Source organism: Schistocerca cancellata, chromosome 2 (genome assembly GCF_023864275.1).
Source record: "Schistocerca cancellata isolate TAMUIC-IGC-003103 chromosome 2, iqSchCanc2.1, whole genome shotgun sequence".
NCBI classification, from domain to species: Eukaryota; Metazoa; Arthropoda; class Insecta; order Orthoptera; family Acrididae; genus Schistocerca; species Schistocerca cancellata.
The window spans coordinates 15,066,335-15,084,373 of NC_064627.1; the positions used below are offsets into that span (position 1 = coordinate 15,066,335).

The window sequence follows — 18,039 nt, forward strand, 5'->3', positions numbered from 1 at the left end:
ACTGCCTCTCAAATAGAACATACATGTACGTCTTCTCAGGTCCAGTTGCTTCACCGCAAGATCATTCAGTTGCTTCAGTAATTTATTGTAATACTGTGATGGTGTATATCTAGCTTCCAAATGTGTGCAAGTTCCATAAAAATAATTTAAAAAATATATAAATGTTTCAATGGTACCAAATGAGAAAAAATAATATTTTACTTGTTTACTCTGATTTCATCGCCAATGCCTGCAGCCTGAAGGTGAGAAATGACAGTACAGTATGTTGCTACACATGAAATTATTCTCATTGGATTTTAGTTAATTTTTGTAACTGTGATAGTGTTTTCACACAGACCATCAGTTGTTATTACCTGTCTGAAATCAACTGTGAAGGGACCAAGGTATGCAACAGTTCCTGCTGATAGCAATACATCCCCCACAACATTTGAAAGAAGTGAGTTAAGATATTTGGCAGTGTCACTCCACCTGTTTTTCTCGCCACCAAGTCCACCTGTAGAAAATACAATGTGTCAATCAGAAATTAACAAGTATAATTCGGAAGAGTTGCAAATAGATGCTGTAGAATGATCAAAAAGTGAAATACATGAAAATTAACTAGATTTCTAGACATGAAAGAAATATTAGTTGTACACTGTAATTTCTTGGCTGGGGGGAAGGCAGGTACATTTTCTTCAATAGTTGTGACTCTGACAACCACTGGTAGTGCACAGTACCTTCAGTGGCACTGTTTTGCCATTTCTGTATTAAGCTGTAACCACAGTCGACAGTAAAAATATGAATTCGACACTGAAGCACCAAAGAGACTGGTATACGCATGCATATTCAAATACAGAGATATGTAAATAGGCACAAGTTGGCACTACGGTCGGCAACTTTTATACGAGACAACAAGTGTCTGGCGTTGTTGTTACATTGGTTACTGCTGCTACAGTGGCAGGTTATAAAGAGTTAAGTGAGTTTGAATGTGGTGTTATAGCTGGTGCACAAGCGACGGGACATAGTGATGAAGTGGGGATTTTCCCATAAGACCATTTGACGTGTGTACCTTGAGTATCAGGAATCTGGTAAAACATCAGATCTTCCACATCACTCTGGCTGGAAAAAGATCATGCAATAATGGGACCAACAATGACTGAAGACAATCGTTTGACATGACAGAAGTGCAATCCTTCCCCAAATTGCTGCAGGTTTCAGTGCTGGGCCATCAACAAGTCTCAGCATGCAAAGCATTCAATGAAACATCATTGATATGGGCTTTCAGAGCCAAAGGCAAGTTGCGTTTGCATGAGTGTGTGTGTGTGTGTGTGTGTGTGTGTGTGTGTGTGTGTGTGTGTACTGCTGACAAAGGCCTTAATGGCCGAAAACTATAATTGTGTGAATCTTTTTGTTGTGCCTATCACGACTCAGCGTCTCTGCTATATGGTGAGTAGCAACTTTCCTTCTCTGTTATTGTTACATTCCATCCTGGATTTTCCATTGTTTAAAATTGCAGTTTGTTAGATAATATTCCTTATTTTACCAGTTTCTTCATTCGCCAAATGATGTGAGAGCATAGATGTAAGTGTGTGTTTACTATGAGAAATCTATTTATTTGTGTGTAAACTGTTCAGCACCTCCTGTACACACAGGGTAACATTCGTCCCTCCGTATTCCATTTAGTCGCCATCGGTATTTGTCTGATTCTAATTCTCCTTACTAACTCTAGGAGGACACTGTGTAGATAATGGGTGTGTGTAAGGGTGTTATGTACTCTCATGGGGATAGCTGCAAACACAATCAACGGGCAGAGCCAGAGACACATAGGTCAGATGAAAAAGAACTGTATTGCAATGTGCAGCCACTTCACTTAATTTTATGACGCACTTCACTTAATTTTATGAAGCTCTATGCCATCCATCATATCAATTTGTTTTTTATGACTCCGCTGCATTTTTTTAGTTTTGCTTTATTTTATGTCACAGACAAGTTATATTATTGTGTCGAAATCACTACTGCATCTTCACTTTTGCTGAACATCCAATCAACACTCTGGGCTGTACACTGTACTAGGGCTTCATACAGAGGACACAGATGTCTTTTCTGCACTTTTGTTTTCTTGGTGAAGGGTCACAACCCAAAACTTCATACATGTGACGCCCAAAGAATGACAAAAGATATGACACAGCCAAAAACAGTGTGTTAGTAACTTTTCTGAGTGTCCTCCTTCCCACGCACGCACTGTGTACTGAGTAAGCTGGCTGTTGCTCACTGCACCATGCTTGGCCTTATAGCACTCTCAGCCATTCTCCTGCGTGTCCGTGGACCATGTGCGAGCCAGCTGCCTTGCTTCTTTGGTCCTGGTGATGGATGTTTCACACAGTGTATCCTTTACTGTTTTAGCCTTGCGACTGTAGAGCAGAAATAAAAGTGTGATGCACAGTGTCACAATTCTCTATGTTCTAAGTGAATGTCATGACAGGCAGCATTGTATTCAAGCATCTTTGTTCAACACCAATGTACATCAACAGCGTATCTGCCAAAATCTTATTAAACTGCTCTGTGACACCATTCGTCTGTGATTGGTGGGCAGTTGTCATCTTGTGAATGGCCTATGACATTAGTATCAACTGGGAAACATTATACAATCAGAGATTATCATGTGTGATACTCTGTGTTTCAAACTGATGTCTCCTCTTTCAGGATATCAGAAATTTAGAGAGCTTTGGCAGTCAGCACAGCTTTGATGACAGCATAGTGGGGGAAGTAGTCAGTACAGACTATTATCCATCAATTCCTATTTGTTGGCTTCAGAATACTCCCCAAGTGGTCAATACCAGTTTGGTGGAAAGATGCTGCTACAGGCAGGATTGGGGGTAACAGTGCCACATGTGCCAGCATTGCTTACAGTGGCTCATACAGTATCCAGAGACCTGGCCAGTGATACCTGTGTTTGATTTGGTCTAGAGTCTTTGAGAATTCCTGGTGACCAGATCCCGGAGTGTCGCAAAAATATTTCAGGATCCCTGGCAACAGATTAGCTGTGAGAGTGAGCAACCATTTCTGCCCCATTGGATCATAATTCCTTTTATACAATGTTGCATTTATTAACTGTAATCATCCTTTAGTCAGTTCCTCATACCTCAAGGCTACTACAGTTCTCAGCAATGCTAGATCTTCCTACTATTCTGAAGTAATGTGATTTAATGCAACAATGACTGAGATGACAAGCAAAGATCTTTTTTGTGCCTTATTTCAGGAAAATCTGGTGTCAGCCTGCAGTAGTTCTTGCAAATTGCTGGTAGTATGTGCATATGTCAAAAAAAAACTTCCCACATCACGAACGTGTCGAGGAGACAGAAAACATGTGACTGCTCTTATTTTCTCTTAATCAGTACAAATCCAACTGCCATTGACTGGTGCCCTACAATTTTTATTTCTTGAATGACACAGAGACACATCTTCAGTTTCAGGTAGAGACCTGCAGTCTGAACAAACTTCAACATGGTTATCAACCAAATGTCTTTCAAAGATGACAATGTCATGCAGACAGCAAAGGAGTTGAATAGGGTTGCCCATCAAATGTTCATGCATGGCTGGAGTGTTACATATCGTCGAATTCCAACTCCAACTTTGCTCATAAAGGTAATCAGGAGTTACAAAGGCAGTCTTTTCCCAGTTAGCCTGGTCAACATTGAGTTGCCAGTAGCCTTACTTCATGTCCATAATAGAGTGATATTCTGCTCTTTCCAAGCTGTCCCGGGTGTCATCAATGCATAGCAAGTGACAGATATCTTTCTTTGTGATTTTGTTCAGTTATTAGTAGTCAGTGCAAAAGTGCCATGTGCCATCTTCCTTTTCAGAATGACCCCAAGACTCTCTGGAGGCTCAATGGTATCATCTTCCAGAATCATCTCCACTTTCTCCCAGATTACACATTGTTCAGTTAGGAACACTTTACATGAGCACAGGTTAGTTGGTGGATTATCCCAAGTGGTGATACCATGTTTTATCATAGGCCAGTTGGTCTGCCTATCCTCTGTATCAGATTTGAAAGCACCTGAAAACTGATACAGAATCACTACTACTCACCGATGTTGTTCCTTAGTCTAGCTCGATGCTATTGGCAATTCGAAAGTAGTTTCCTCCCCTGGGGTGTATATAGCAGTAGTGGAGCATGCATATTTACCAATGAAACTAACAAGGAAACATCCCTAGCAGTGTGATTGACTTTCTGAAACTATCTATATGGTGGTGTAGGTTAAGATCCCACGTGTCACACACTGCAGCCATTCACCCTGGTGGGCCCTCATTTATGAGTAATTGAGGGGGAGGGGGGGGGGGGGGTGGGGATTTGAATTTTGTGTGATACCTGATAGCATTAAAAAGTTGCACAAAAGAGAATGGTTGTGTGGTGTAGTGGAGGTAACAGCTTCACATGCAGCAGGGTATGGGTTTGGACCTCAATGAAGGTGGTAGCCTTCTGTAAATGAGATATCCTCGAATTGTCACATCATTATGCTGAATCTTACAGCCCTCGACCAGATGTTGAATTAGGCACACAGGTGCTACCAGAGGTGTCCACATTACTTTCCAACTCTCTTGATGGTTTCATCTTTACAATCCATGACGAGCGTCAAGCCCATGAACATTTTCAGTCCATCCAATCTTGACTAAGTGCACAGCTAGGGGGAAACCAAAATGACTTTGATCATCAATTTTATTCAGTTAATTGATTTAAATGTAATTGTTTAATTCCATTCCTTTGTCACGTGATTTTAATCATAATATCAACTTCTGCATTTGCCTTCATTTTTCTTCCTATCATTCCTTCTCCACTTGAAATCTTTGTTCATGTGTTCAATTAATTTTATGTATAATTTCAATTTAATTTCTTTTTTTTTTTATCACACTGATGGCAATAGGTCAGTGTAATGGTGCAGATCTCTCAAAAAAGAAAACGTTTAGCAGTGCAGTGTGCAAGGAATGTAAAAAAAGTGTTGTAAAAGGAATTCTTTGTGTAAAATGTCACTTCTGGCTACATGGAAAGTGTGCAAATGTGAACCTAAAATTCATAAATGATGATTTTTTGTGGTGCTGCCAGGAATGTTTACAGACCTATTTAAGTGAAGAAAAGGCTGATCTCCAAAGTGAAGTGATTGCAAAAGAAACTGTTATTCAAGTGCTGCAGAAAGAAATTGAATCCCTCAAGGGTGACTTGTTAGCATTACAAAACGAAAACAGGGAACTTAAGTGCCAAAAAGACTGTGACTGCAGGAAATACATCGCCAGAAACAACGAAAATCTGTGGATGCGGAGTGATACAAACCTTGTTTCAAAACGGTAATGAGGCATCCTGTGAAGCAATAAAACGACAATCAGAAATATTGAGGCCTAGAAATGAATATGTGGATCTGTGACTCAAACAAATCCCAAAAAATGATCGATGCAAACAAGGAAGTACGTCACTTGCAGAGGGATACAAATATGAGCTCCCTGCAAGACGAGCATTTCACGTCATGTGAATTAAAACATAGTGCAGACTCAGGAGACATAAATACTACATATAAATGGACAAGTGGAAAGTTTGAAAACAAAAGACATCATAGTATTAGAAGTGTAGCTGAAAATGAATTTCTCATAACTGGCGATTCCATGTTGAAAAATGTTAGTGCCAACCTGTGAAGTTGAAATCCGCACAGGAATTAGGTCCCATCAGCTCAGTAACTATTTCAGAAATATTTTCATGTAGAAGAAGGTGTGATTAAATGAATGATGAACACTAACATCACTTAACAAAAGTTTATTCAGCACTTGCACATACATGAGCAGGGAGTGAACTGCTTCTGGCCAGAACACACACAGTATATATACAGCCACAGAACATTCCGGTACAATGAGTCTTGATATTTGTGGACACTTCTGGAAAGTACTCGAAATGAATATAGAAATTAAAATGGTACAGTCCAGGTGAGTTTGGAACTCATGACCCTCCATTCAATAGCTTCTTCTGTGACATTGCTCCCTCCTTAGGAGAACAGCATGTCAGTGTTATGTCCTCCTATTCCAGGAACGAGTCATCGGTCCTGCATACTCTGACTCCCGATGTCTGATGCTGGCTCTGGCGGTGATCTTCTTAGAACTTCTTTTGCTGCTACGCTTTTCATCACCTTTCCGCTTGTTGTCTGTCGCCAGAGCTTCGAATTTACCCTGGGTGGCAGGATACTTGTAGGGCTTCATTCGAAGGACATGGACCATATCTCTGATCTTTCGTCATCTTGTGTCGGGGTCGAAATCTTCAGCTTCATTAGTAACTTCAGATAACTGTTTTACAACACTATAAGTTCCAAAGAAGCGCCTGAGGAGCTTCTCAGAGAGACCAGCCTTCCGAACAGGAGTGAAGATCCAGACGAGGTCACCAGGCCTGTAGACAACAGGGCGGTGGCTCGTGTCATACCTTCAGCGATCGTTTTCTTGAGGCTGGAGTGTGCGGAATCAAGCAAACTGCCGAACTTCCTCAGCTCTGGTTAACACCTGAGCAATGTAGTCATCGTCCACATCATCAACATCATCAGGATGTAACAGAAACATAGTGTCCATCATTGTAGTTGCCTTACAACCATGCACCAGGAAAAATGGCGTAAATCCTGTGGTGTCTTGTTTGGCAGAGTTGTAGGCAAATGTCACAAAAGGTAGCACCTCATCCCAATTGCTCTGTTCAACAATGACGAACACTGATAGCATGTTGGTCAAGGTCTTATTAAGGCGTTCGGTAAGCCCATTGGTTTATGGATGGTAGACAGTCATCATATGATGAGAATGTTGCACCGATGGTTTAACTCTGTCACAAGATTCAATTGAAAAACTTTCCCTCAATCTGTAATTAACGACCTTGGGGCACCATGTTTTAATACAATGTCTTCCACGATGAATTTGGCTACCTCGGATGCTTCGGCTGTTTTCATGGCTTTTGTAATGGCATAGCTTGTCAGATAATCAGTGAAAACAATAATCCATCTATTGCCACTAGCAGACGTTGGAAATCGTCCAAGGAGGTCAATCCCAACACGCTGGAAAGGCATTTTGGTTGGTGGAATAGGTATGAGTCGGCCAGGTGGTTTATGAGGAACTGCCTTTCTCCTCTGGCACACTCTACAGTGTGACACATAGTGGCGGACACTCCTAAATAAACCTGGCCAGTAAAATCTCTTGTGGATCCTATCATATGTCTTAATAAACCCTACATGTCCGGCCTCAGGTGTGTCATGGAATTTCTGTAGAACATCTAAGTGCATCTATTTAGGGATCACTGGTAGCCATCTCTTTCCAAACGGGTCAATGTTTTTCTTGCAAAGTAATCCATTAACTACCTTAAATTGTCCTTTCACATCCTCTGACCGATTAAGGACAAGCATAATTTGAGATATCTTGGCGTCCTTCTGCTCAGCAGAGAGATCCTGGAGTGCAGCGAGACAGTCACTATCTTCATCAAAGTCTTGATGCTTTTGCACGGGGTTTCTTGAGAGACTGTCGGCATCTTGGTGTTTTCTTCCACTTTTGTATACTATGGTAATGTCATACTCTTGAAGACGTAGTGCCCACCTGGCGAGTTGTCCTGTTGGATCCTTAAGACCTGCAACCAACAAAGTGAATGATGGTCTGTAACAACTGTGAACGGCCTTCCATAGAGATACTATTGAAATTTACACATGGCCCAGATCACAGCAAGACATTCTCTTTCTGTAGTTGAGTAGTTTCTCTCAGCTTTTGTAAATGTCCTAGAAGCATAGGCTATGACCTTCTCTTTTCTATCCGAAATCTGTACCAGAACAGCACCGATCCCATACCCACTGGCATCTGTGTGTGCTCTCTCATCATATAGACCAAGTACAAGGTCAGTCATCAGAGCTTTTCGCAGCACATCGAAAGAATCTTGTTGAGCACCACCCCAGATAAATTTAGCATCAGCTTTTAACAACTCTTGGTGTGGCCTGGCTTTGATACAAAAGTCTTTGATAAAACAACGGTAATAATAACATAATCTGAGGAAGCTTCTCACATCTCTAATACTTTTAGGAATAGGAAATTCCATTATAGATCTCACCTTTTCTGGGTCTGGTCGTACACTTCCATTTGACACCAGGTGTCCAGGTATTTTGATTTCTTTTGCTCCAAAGAGACATTTTCTTGGATTAAGTTTCAGTCTTGTTATAGACACTTAAGAACAGTCCACAGTCTTTTTAGATGTTCATCAAATGTTCTGAGTACACTATAATGTCATCTAAATAACAAAGACACATCATCCACTTCAGGTGATGTAGAAGATTATCCATCATCCGTTCAAAATTTACTGGTGCATTACACAAACCGAACAGTATTACCTTAAACTGATACAGGCCCTCAGGGGTGATGAATGCAGTTTTCTCACGATCAGCCTCATCTACTTCGATTTGCCAGTATCCTGAGTACATGTCCATGGTTGAGAAAAACTTAGCCCCCTACAGGCAATCTAGTGTATCATCAATTCATGGAAGAGGGTAAACGTCCTTTTTAGTTATCTGTAATCAACACAAAAGTGCCAACTGCCATCCTTCTTCCTGACAAGGACCACTGGTGAAGACCATGGGCTCTGCGAAGGCTGAATGATGTTATTCTTCATCATTTTCTCTATCTTGTTGTAAATTATTCGACATTCTGTTGCTGACACATGGCTTGCTCTCTGGCTTATTGGTTGATGGTCTCCAGTGCTAGTCTGGTGCTTCACCGTCAATTTGTCTAATTTGCTCTTCACCTGTGGATCGAAGCAGTCAGAGAACTCTTGAAGAATGGCAAGTAGCTTCTTCTGTTTTTCCTTAGGGAGATCTGGTGATAGTCGAGCTAGAAAATCTTGTCTCGTAGTGGTATCACTAATTTCACTCACAGACTCAGCATGGAAGGTTTCTATGATGCTCAGCTGTTCTTCAATTAATGCCTCATCATTTGCTATGCACATCCATCTTGGAAGGATCTGCGTTTCTCAGAGATAGTTAACTATCCACAATTCATCGAATCCGTTCTCGAACAAGATGACAGAGGCTGGGATGACCAAGTTATTTTTCAGTAGTATGATTCTCTTACATTCCACTACAAGATCCATGGGTTGATGCATGGCATGACACATGACAGTTATCTTTCTAGTGCGGACTGCAGGAATGATCACTTCATCCAGCATACATACTCTGCACAAACTCAGATGCGCAGCTTCCTGTCCACAGTATCTCACCTAACCTAGCAAAATCTTCGAGAGACCACAATCGATAATTGAATGAGAAGCTCTCAAAAAGTCTCATCTGAGAATGACGTCATGACTACACTATTGTACGATGATGAATTCTAAGGGCTGTGTTGGGCCACTTATACCCCCATGAATGGTACATCTTCTTTCAGCAGAGATGTTTTGATGTTGACAAATACGGTTTTCTGCAATTGGCGATGGTACTTCTCCGAAATGACTGAATATGAGGCTCCAGAGTCCAAAAGAGCTAGGGCTGGTCGGCCATCCTTGAGGATATCGACATAGTTTCCTATCATTTTTGTAGTGATAGTGGGCAGAGGATTTTTCTCTCTGGCGGCCTCACCTCCAAGGAAGGTCACACCCTTTAGTTTTCCACGTAGCAACAGCTAGGTGATCAGCTGGAGCTTCTGAATGGCGATGGTGACCTACATCATCCTGCACCCACATCTTGTTGTTCATCTTCGTTGTCCCGGAGTTGGCGTTGGCTAAGACCGGTCCGCTGTCTTCTGGCGCGCGTGTCATCAAATATCTGCCGCCTTTCTCAACAACAGTGCACCACATGTCCTGGTTGTCCACAGTAGAAACATACTGGTTGATTATCCTGGGTCCTCAAGACATCAGTGTTACTTGGTGTCCAAACAGCTTCCTCATGTGGCATTGTTGGAACGTAACCCCGACTGGGTCTCAACTTTTTCACCGTTTTAAAGGGAAATGAAGGGCGAGAGATTGGGTTCAATGTCTGTTCCATTTTCTCCCTTATGACCTCTTGAAGCGTCTTGATTTTTCGCTTGCTGTGCAGTCCAAGTGGCTTCTGAACTTCCTCTCTCACTATCTGACTAAGAATATTTGTGAAATCAGTTGCTTCCTCCATGACAGACATTGATACAATGTTTGGAAGCCATTCAAACTTATTGCATGTAATTCTTTTTTGATGCATTGTCTCGATATACTGGCATCATTTTATGAAGTAGTCTGCTGTCGAAATCTCCTTCAGGAGTAGAGTTCCACAGATGTCCTCAGCAACACCCTTCATGAGACGTGCAACCTTATCCTCCTTATCCTTCTAGGATCCACAGCTCTAAGACATCTTGAATGTAGGATGCTATAGTTTCTCTTGGATGCTGTGCCCAGCACTTTATCTTCAGCCTTTGACTTCTGTCATTGTGTGTCACCAAAATACTTGCGCAGTTCCGCCTGGAATATTTCTCAGCTTGTGAACTTCTCCTCATTGTTCTCATACCATTGCTCGGCATTACCCTCCAAACAGAAAAATACGTTAGCCACACACACGGTCTCATCCCAGTAGTTAAATTTGGCTACACGCTCATATATCTTCAGCCACTTGTTTGAATGTTGGCCATCGTCACCAGAGAACCTGGAAGGATCTCTCATCTGGTGGCACACAGTTGCTGTCATCATAACATTCTCTTCTTCTTCTGTCTCCGGTAAATTGCGATCTGTTGAATATGGCTCGAAGTCGGGTTTCTCACTATGTAAACGGCGGCTCTGTCGTGGCCACTGTGTCGTCAATAATGTGTGCAATCACAAGTTCCAATAACCAGCGCCTCCAACAGAATAATGTCATGTAGAAGAAGGTGTGATTAGATGAATGGCAAACACTAACTTCACTTAATGAAGTTTTATTCAGCACTTGCACATACAATGAGTGCGGAGAGAGCTGCTTCCGGCCAGAACACATACAGTATATAAACAGTTACAGAACATTCCAGTAGAATGAGTCTTGACATTTGTGGACACTTCTGGGATTTACTTGAACCAAATATAGAAATAAAAATGGTGCAGTCTAGGTGAGTTTGGAACTCACAACCCTCCATTCAACAGCCTAGTATCGTAACAACTACACCATGTTACTACTCACCTTCTTCTGCCACAATATTACAAATTCAAGAGAAAACATCGAAAAAGAAATGAACAAACATTACAAAGCCCTTTTCATCCATGTTGGGACAAATTCTGTCTGAGGATACAGGGAAGAGGAAATTATTAACGAATCAAAAAATATAATCTGATCAGCCAGAAAAATTTACCCTGCTTCGCGGATAGTGATCAGCGGAATCATAAACAGGAGGTCGGTGAGTGAGTTATATCAATTGAATCAATTGCAGAATTAATGAGTGTTGTGACAGACTAGGTGCTATATTTATAAACACAAATAAGTTTTTGGGCAAGGAATGTCTAGCCAAGGATGGACTGCATCTAAACAGACTAGGATCGATGACCTTCAGCAAAATGTTTATGGATGTTTGTAAAATCATTAAAACTACGGGAAACTAATATTTAATGGAGGGGATGTAAAAGAAAAATTCCTGTTGGCTGAAAATAAATCTGCTAAAGAGTGTCTACGAAAATGTAAGCTTAATAAAATTAAAACAAGAAAAAGTTCTTATTTGATGCACTGAATATAAATGGCTTACGTTCTAAATCTTCCAGCAGCCTAAGCTACAAACTTGATGAGTTCCAGTCTTCTCGCAGAATAGAAACACATAAAAATTATTAGTTTAAATGAACACTGGCTAACCTCTAATACAATAAATATTTTAAATAAAATTGAAAATGTCAGTGATGCTAGCAGCAGGGAGAAAAAATCTCATGGAGGTTACTGCATACTCCTGGACTCTTCTATAAGGTATCAAGTGAAAACAGATTTTAATTGTTTAAATGAAGATTGCATATTTGAAAGTTGTTGCATAGATCTTAAAGACCTTAAAATGTTGATCATTTCAATTTATAGAATTCCAGTCACGCCATTCCTCTCTAAATTCCAGTGCTTGATAGATAAACTAAAGAAAGAAAAGAAGAAGAAAATTGTAATAGTACCAGATTTTAATATAAACACTGCAAATGACAATAAAGAATGAACAACGTTTATTGATTCAATTAAAAAGTCTGGTTTTAAGCGAAATTTTTCAGAGTTCACCAGAGAAAATATTCACTCAGCAACATGCATCAACAACATTGTAACAAATTACTACTTTGATAATGTACATAAATTCTGTCTAGACTTAGGATTTTCTGATCACTCAGCCTTATTTGTCTCACTGCCAAAAACTGATAAACATAATATAAGAAGAACATATGTCAAAAGAAGTTTCAATAAAACAAATAATGAAATAATCTATAAGAAACTAAGTAAAGTTAAGTGGTGTTTTGGGGATGGTGATTCAACAAATGAAAACTTTAGTACATTCTTAAACAGTTGTCTTGAAGTATTTAATGAAGCTTTCCTGCCAAAATCATATTGCAACAAAACATCAAGTAAGTTAAGATGGATTGTACCAGGAATAAAAATATCTAGTGAGAGGAACAGGAGGCTACACAATCAACTGAAGTATAACAAAGATCCTGATTTTGGAAAATATGTTAGAAACTACAAAACTGTTTTTAAAAAAGTTGTGAAAGCATCAAAACAAATGGCAAATAACAAATTCATTCTAGAGCAGAAAAATAAAATAAAGGGCAGTATGGTCTGTAGTTAAGTCTGAATTATGTGTCTGAAATCATAAAAAAGCTATTTTAGAAATCAAACTTAAGGAAAAATCAGTTGTAAATCCAGCTCAAATATCTGTGCGCTTCAATGGGTACTTCATAAAAGTAGCAAAATCTGATTTAGACATAGTAAATTATGAGCAGAAAATAAATAGTTTTGGGTTAAAAGGCAATACTAGTGAATGTCTCAAAAAAGTTAACACAGTCTCAGCAAAATTTGTTGAAAATTTCATACTCTCCTTAAAAGAAAAAAAGGCTGCTGGTTGGGATGGGATACTCACCAAAGTAATTAAAAAAGTTTACAACATAATAGCTCATCCTCTCTCTCTCATAATAAACAAATTCTTTGAAGAAGGCTACTTCCCTGATCTCTTGAAATATGCAGAAATAAAACCATTGTTTAAAAAAGGTTCAAAAGATGATATGGGAAATTATTGCCCAATCTCTATACTCCCTGTCATACCAAAAATATTTCAAAAACTTTCTGCTTTACAGATACAAAGCTTCATCACACAGAATGGTATCATTTCACATAACCAATTTGTCTTCCAACAAGTCAAAAACACAGTAGATGCAATAAATGAGTTTATCGAAAAAATTACTTCATTACTAGATAGGAAAGCTAAGGTCACAGGAATATTCTATGATCTCACAAAAGCATTCGACTCTGTAAACCATGCCCTGATGCTTTTCAAACTCAACAGGTTGCTTTATCTGAAAACTACCTTGAGCAGTTAAACAGAGAACCGACTCGTGGGGATAACATATTAGACCTTCTGGTGACAAACAGACCCGAACTATTTGAAAAAGTTAATGCAGAACAGGGAATCAGCGATCATAAAGCGGTTACGGCATCGATGATTTCAGCCGTAAATAGGAATATTAAAAAGGGTAGGAAGATTTTTCTGTTTAGAAAAAGTGACAAAAAGCAGATTTCAGAGTACCTGTTGGCTCAACACAAAAGTTTTGTCTCAAGTACAGATAGTGTTGAGGATCAGTGGACAAAGTTCAAAACCGTCGTACATTATGCATTAGATGAGTATGTGCCAAGCAAGATCGTAAGAGATGGAAAAGAGCCACCGTGGTACAACAACCGAGTTAGAAAACTGCTGCGGAAGCAAAGGGAACTTCACAGCAAACATAAACATAGCCAAAGCCTTGCAGACAAACAAAAATTACGCGAAGCGAAATGTAGTGTGAGGAGGGCTATGCGAGAGGCGTTCAATGAATTCGAAAGTAAAGTTCTATGTACTGACTTGGCAGAAAATCCTAAGAAATTTTGGTCTTATGTCAAAGCGGTAGGTGGATCAAAACAAAATGTCCACACACTCTGTGACCAAAATGGTACTGAAACAGAGGATGACAGACTAAAGGCCGAAATACTAAATGTCTTTTTCCAAAGTTTTTTCACAGAGGAAGATTGCACTGTAGTTCCTTCTCTAGATTGTCGCACAGATGACAAAATGGTAGATATCAAAATAGACGACAGAGGGATAGAGAAACAATTAAAATCACTCAAAAGAGGAAAGGCCTCTGGACCTGATGGGATACCAGTTCAATTTTACACAGAGTACGCGAAGGAACTTGCCCCCCTTCTTGCAGCGGTGTACCGTAGGTCTCTAGAAGAGCGTAGCGTTCCAAAGGATTGGAAAAGGGCACAGGTCATCCCCGTTTTCAAGAAGGGACGTCGAACAGATGTGCAGAACTATAGACCTATATCTCTAACGTCGATCAGTTGCAGAATTTTGGAACACGTATTGTGTTCGAGTATAATGACTTTTCTGGAGACTAGAAATCTACTCTATAGGAATCAGCATGGGTTTCGAAAAAGACGGTCACGTGAAACCCAGCTCGCGCTATTCGTCCACGAGACTCAGAGGGCCATAGACACGGGTTCACAGGTAGATGCCGTGTTTCTTGACTTCCGCAAGGCGTTCGGTACAGTTCCCCACAGTCGTTTAATGAACAAAGTAAGAGCATATGGACTATCAGACCAATTGTGTGATTGGATTGAGGAGTTCCTAGATAACAGGACGCAGCATGTTATTCTCAATGGAGAGAAGTCTTCCGAAGTAAGAGTGATTTCAGGTGTGCCGCAGGGGAGTGTCATAGGACCGTTGCTGTTCACAATATACATAAATGACCTGGTGGATGACATCGGAAGTTCGCTGAGGCTTTTTGCAGATGATGCTGTGGTGTACTGAGAGGTTGTAACAATGGAAAATTGTACTGAAATTCAGGAGGATCTGCAGCGAATTGACGCATGGTGCAGGGAATGGCAATTGAATCTCAATGTAGACAAGTGTAATGTGCTGCGAATACACAGAAAGATAGATCCTTTATCATTTAGCTACAAAATAGCAGGTCAGCAACTGGAAGCAGTTAATACCATAAATTATCTGGGAGTACGCATTAGGAGTGATTTAAAATGGAATGATCATATAATGTTGATCGTCGGTAAAGCAGATGCCAGACTGAGATTCATTGGAAGAATCCTAAGGAAATGCAATCCGAAAACAAAGGAAGTAGGTTACAGTACGCTTGTTCGCCCACTGCTTGAATACTGCTCAGCAGTGTGGGATCCGTACCAGATAGGGTTGATAGAAGAGATAGAGAAGATCCAACGGAGAGCAGCGCGCTTCGTTACAGGATCATTTAGTAATTGCGAAAGCGTTACAGAGATGATAGATAAACTCCAGTGGAAGACTCTGCAGGAGAGACGCTCAGTAGCTCGGTACGGGCTTTTATTGAAGTTTAGAGAACATACCTTCACCGAAGAGTCAAGCAGTATATTGCTCCCTCCTACGTATATCTCGCGAAGAGACCATGAGGATAAAATCAGAGAGATTAGAGCCCACACAGAGGCATACCGACAATCCTTCTTTCCATGAACAATACGAGACTGGAATAGAAGGGAGAACCGATAGAGGTACTGAAGGTACCCTCCGCCACACACCGTCAGGTGGCTTGCGGAGTATGGACGTAGATGTAGATGTAGATGTAGAGGTATGGAATACAAGATATTGCTTTGAAATGGTTTGAATCATATCTCTTGGAGAGGAAACAACGGGAACAGATCACTTCTCCGAGGTGTTCCTCAAGGCTCAATCCTTCGACCCATTTTCTCCCTGTTCTATGTAAATGACTTTCAGCTCAATATAAATACTCATTTAACTTTGATTGCAGATGATACTTCTGACCTAATTGAAAATGAAAATTCTGACAATATACCACAGAGCGCCATGAACATGCCAAGTAACCTGGAAACATGGTTCAGTCAAAATGGCTTAAGGCTAAACATTTCAAAAACCCACATGATGAGTTTTAAAACCAAACATTCAAAAACTGAAGAAATCTGTGTCACTCTCAACAATCAAAAAATGGAAGAAATTGACTCAGTCAGGTTACTGGGAATAAACGTAGACAGAACTTTGAGTTGGAATTCTCATATAGAATATCTAGCAAATAAATTAAACAGCCTTGCATTTGCAATGGAAATTTTAGCCTGTGCCACTGATATGGGCACCAGGGAAATAGTATATTATAGCTCCTTTTAATCATTTATTCAATACGGCATAATTTTTAGGGGAATCTCAGGAAGCATTACACTAAAGTTGCAAAAAAGAATCATTCACAACATGTGCTCTGCACAGCCGAGGGCTTCGTGTCGACCATTATTTAAAGACCTAAAAATATTAACTGTTCCCTCTTTATACATCTTTGAGGTGGTTGTTTTCCTATGCAGCAGAGCTGATCTATTCAGAAAAAATCATTTTGAACACTCATACAACAAAAGACATAAAAGAGAACTTTATGCTCACCTCACATTGCTTAAAACTGCGTGCTCAGACTCCTCAGTATATAGCCATGAAAATTCACAACACAATAAAAGGGTGTGACATAATGAATACGAAGATAAATATCTGATGGGGACCACTTGTTGTAAGCTGCCCTTCCTTGACTGGTTCAGCTAACTCTACATAAATATCTTTAGGATTGAGTTGTGGCTGCTTGTGACAATTAGTGATCCCAAGTTTTTCTTGGTCACGTACGATGGTTATGACTGTCAATGGCATGTACATTTACTTTGTGGGCCTGAGTAGCATTTTACAATTGAAAAACGCTTCACAGAATAAATGTGCACCTTAACTGATGACAGGAACTCTTTTTGTTGGCGATTTTTGAATAACAATGTCTTCAAAGGCAGACAATTGCCCCAAGAAAGTCCGCAGCTCGTGGTTGTGTGGTAGCGTTCTCACTTCCCGTGCCTGGGTTCCCGGGTTCGATTCCCGGAATCATGGATTTTCTCTGCCTTGTGATGACTGGGTGTTCTGTGCTGTCCTTAGGTTAGTTAGGTTTAAGTAGTTCTAAGTTATAGGGAACTGATGACCATAGATGTTAAGTCCCAGAGTACTCAGAGCCATTTGAACCATTTTTTCCCCCAAGAAATCTTTGTTATGTGTAATTATTTGAATAGCTTTGTCCGTCTGGAGCTCTGTTCATCCACAGTCTATAATTGCTTGTGACAACTGCAAGAAGTCCCATCCAAGAACATCATGACTCAGTTCTGTTAAAATGATAAATTGGAAGGGCTGCTTTCTGTCACTGATATTTAGTCTTGCAATACATATTCCTGTCAGCTGGCCATATTTGTGATTTGCAGCCCTCAGTACAATCACTTTTGTATCATTGCACACAGTCTTCTTTAGAGAACTACAATAAGCATCTGACATTACCAAAAAAGAAGCCCCTCAGGCAACTAGCATCCAGACTGGTTGGCTATTGATGAGATTTCTTGTCATCTTGGTAACTGTCCTCCATGAAGGATTTTCATCTGTGGCCACCTCATTTTCCTAGTTGATCACCTCGTTTAGTTTTACTGAATCTGGTGGCTATGCAAGTGAGTGTTATATCTGTAAAGCAATGGGCAATGGCTATGGTATGTTAAGGATAGATCCAGTCCAAAGCATGGCAACAAGCTTTGGCTCACAGGATGAGTACAACTGCATGCGGATAACTGGCATGAATAGAATTGTTGTGCTGGTACATACCACTGAACACTCTTCTTCTCTCTCAGCAGTAGTGCACAATGTGTCCATGGGATTCAAAATGAAAACAGACCAGCATGTTGTCCTTCATCTTTCAAAAATATATTTTTCTATGGGGCATTTTAATTGGTGGAGGAGTTGGTTGTACCTCCCTTCATTGGTTGCTGGTTTGACAGATGACATCTGACAGTGGTGGCGTAAGACTCAGTCCATTCTTCATGGTGCATTTGA

At 40.3% G+C, this 18,039-nt stretch overlaps 1 protein-coding gene across 1 annotated transcript in view; it reads right to left on the minus strand.

Moving 5' to 3' along the window:
• LOC126163202 (dynein axonemal heavy chain 3) overlaps positions 1-18,039 on the minus strand; it is a 1,221,238-nt gene that overhangs the window by 377,283 nt on the left and 825,916 nt on the right. Inside the window, exon 47 of the mRNA XM_049920156.1 lies at positions 354-493. Coding sequence (XP_049776113.1) covers positions 354-493 — 140 coding nt within the window. The remainder of the gene's footprint in view (positions 1-353; positions 494-18,039) is intronic.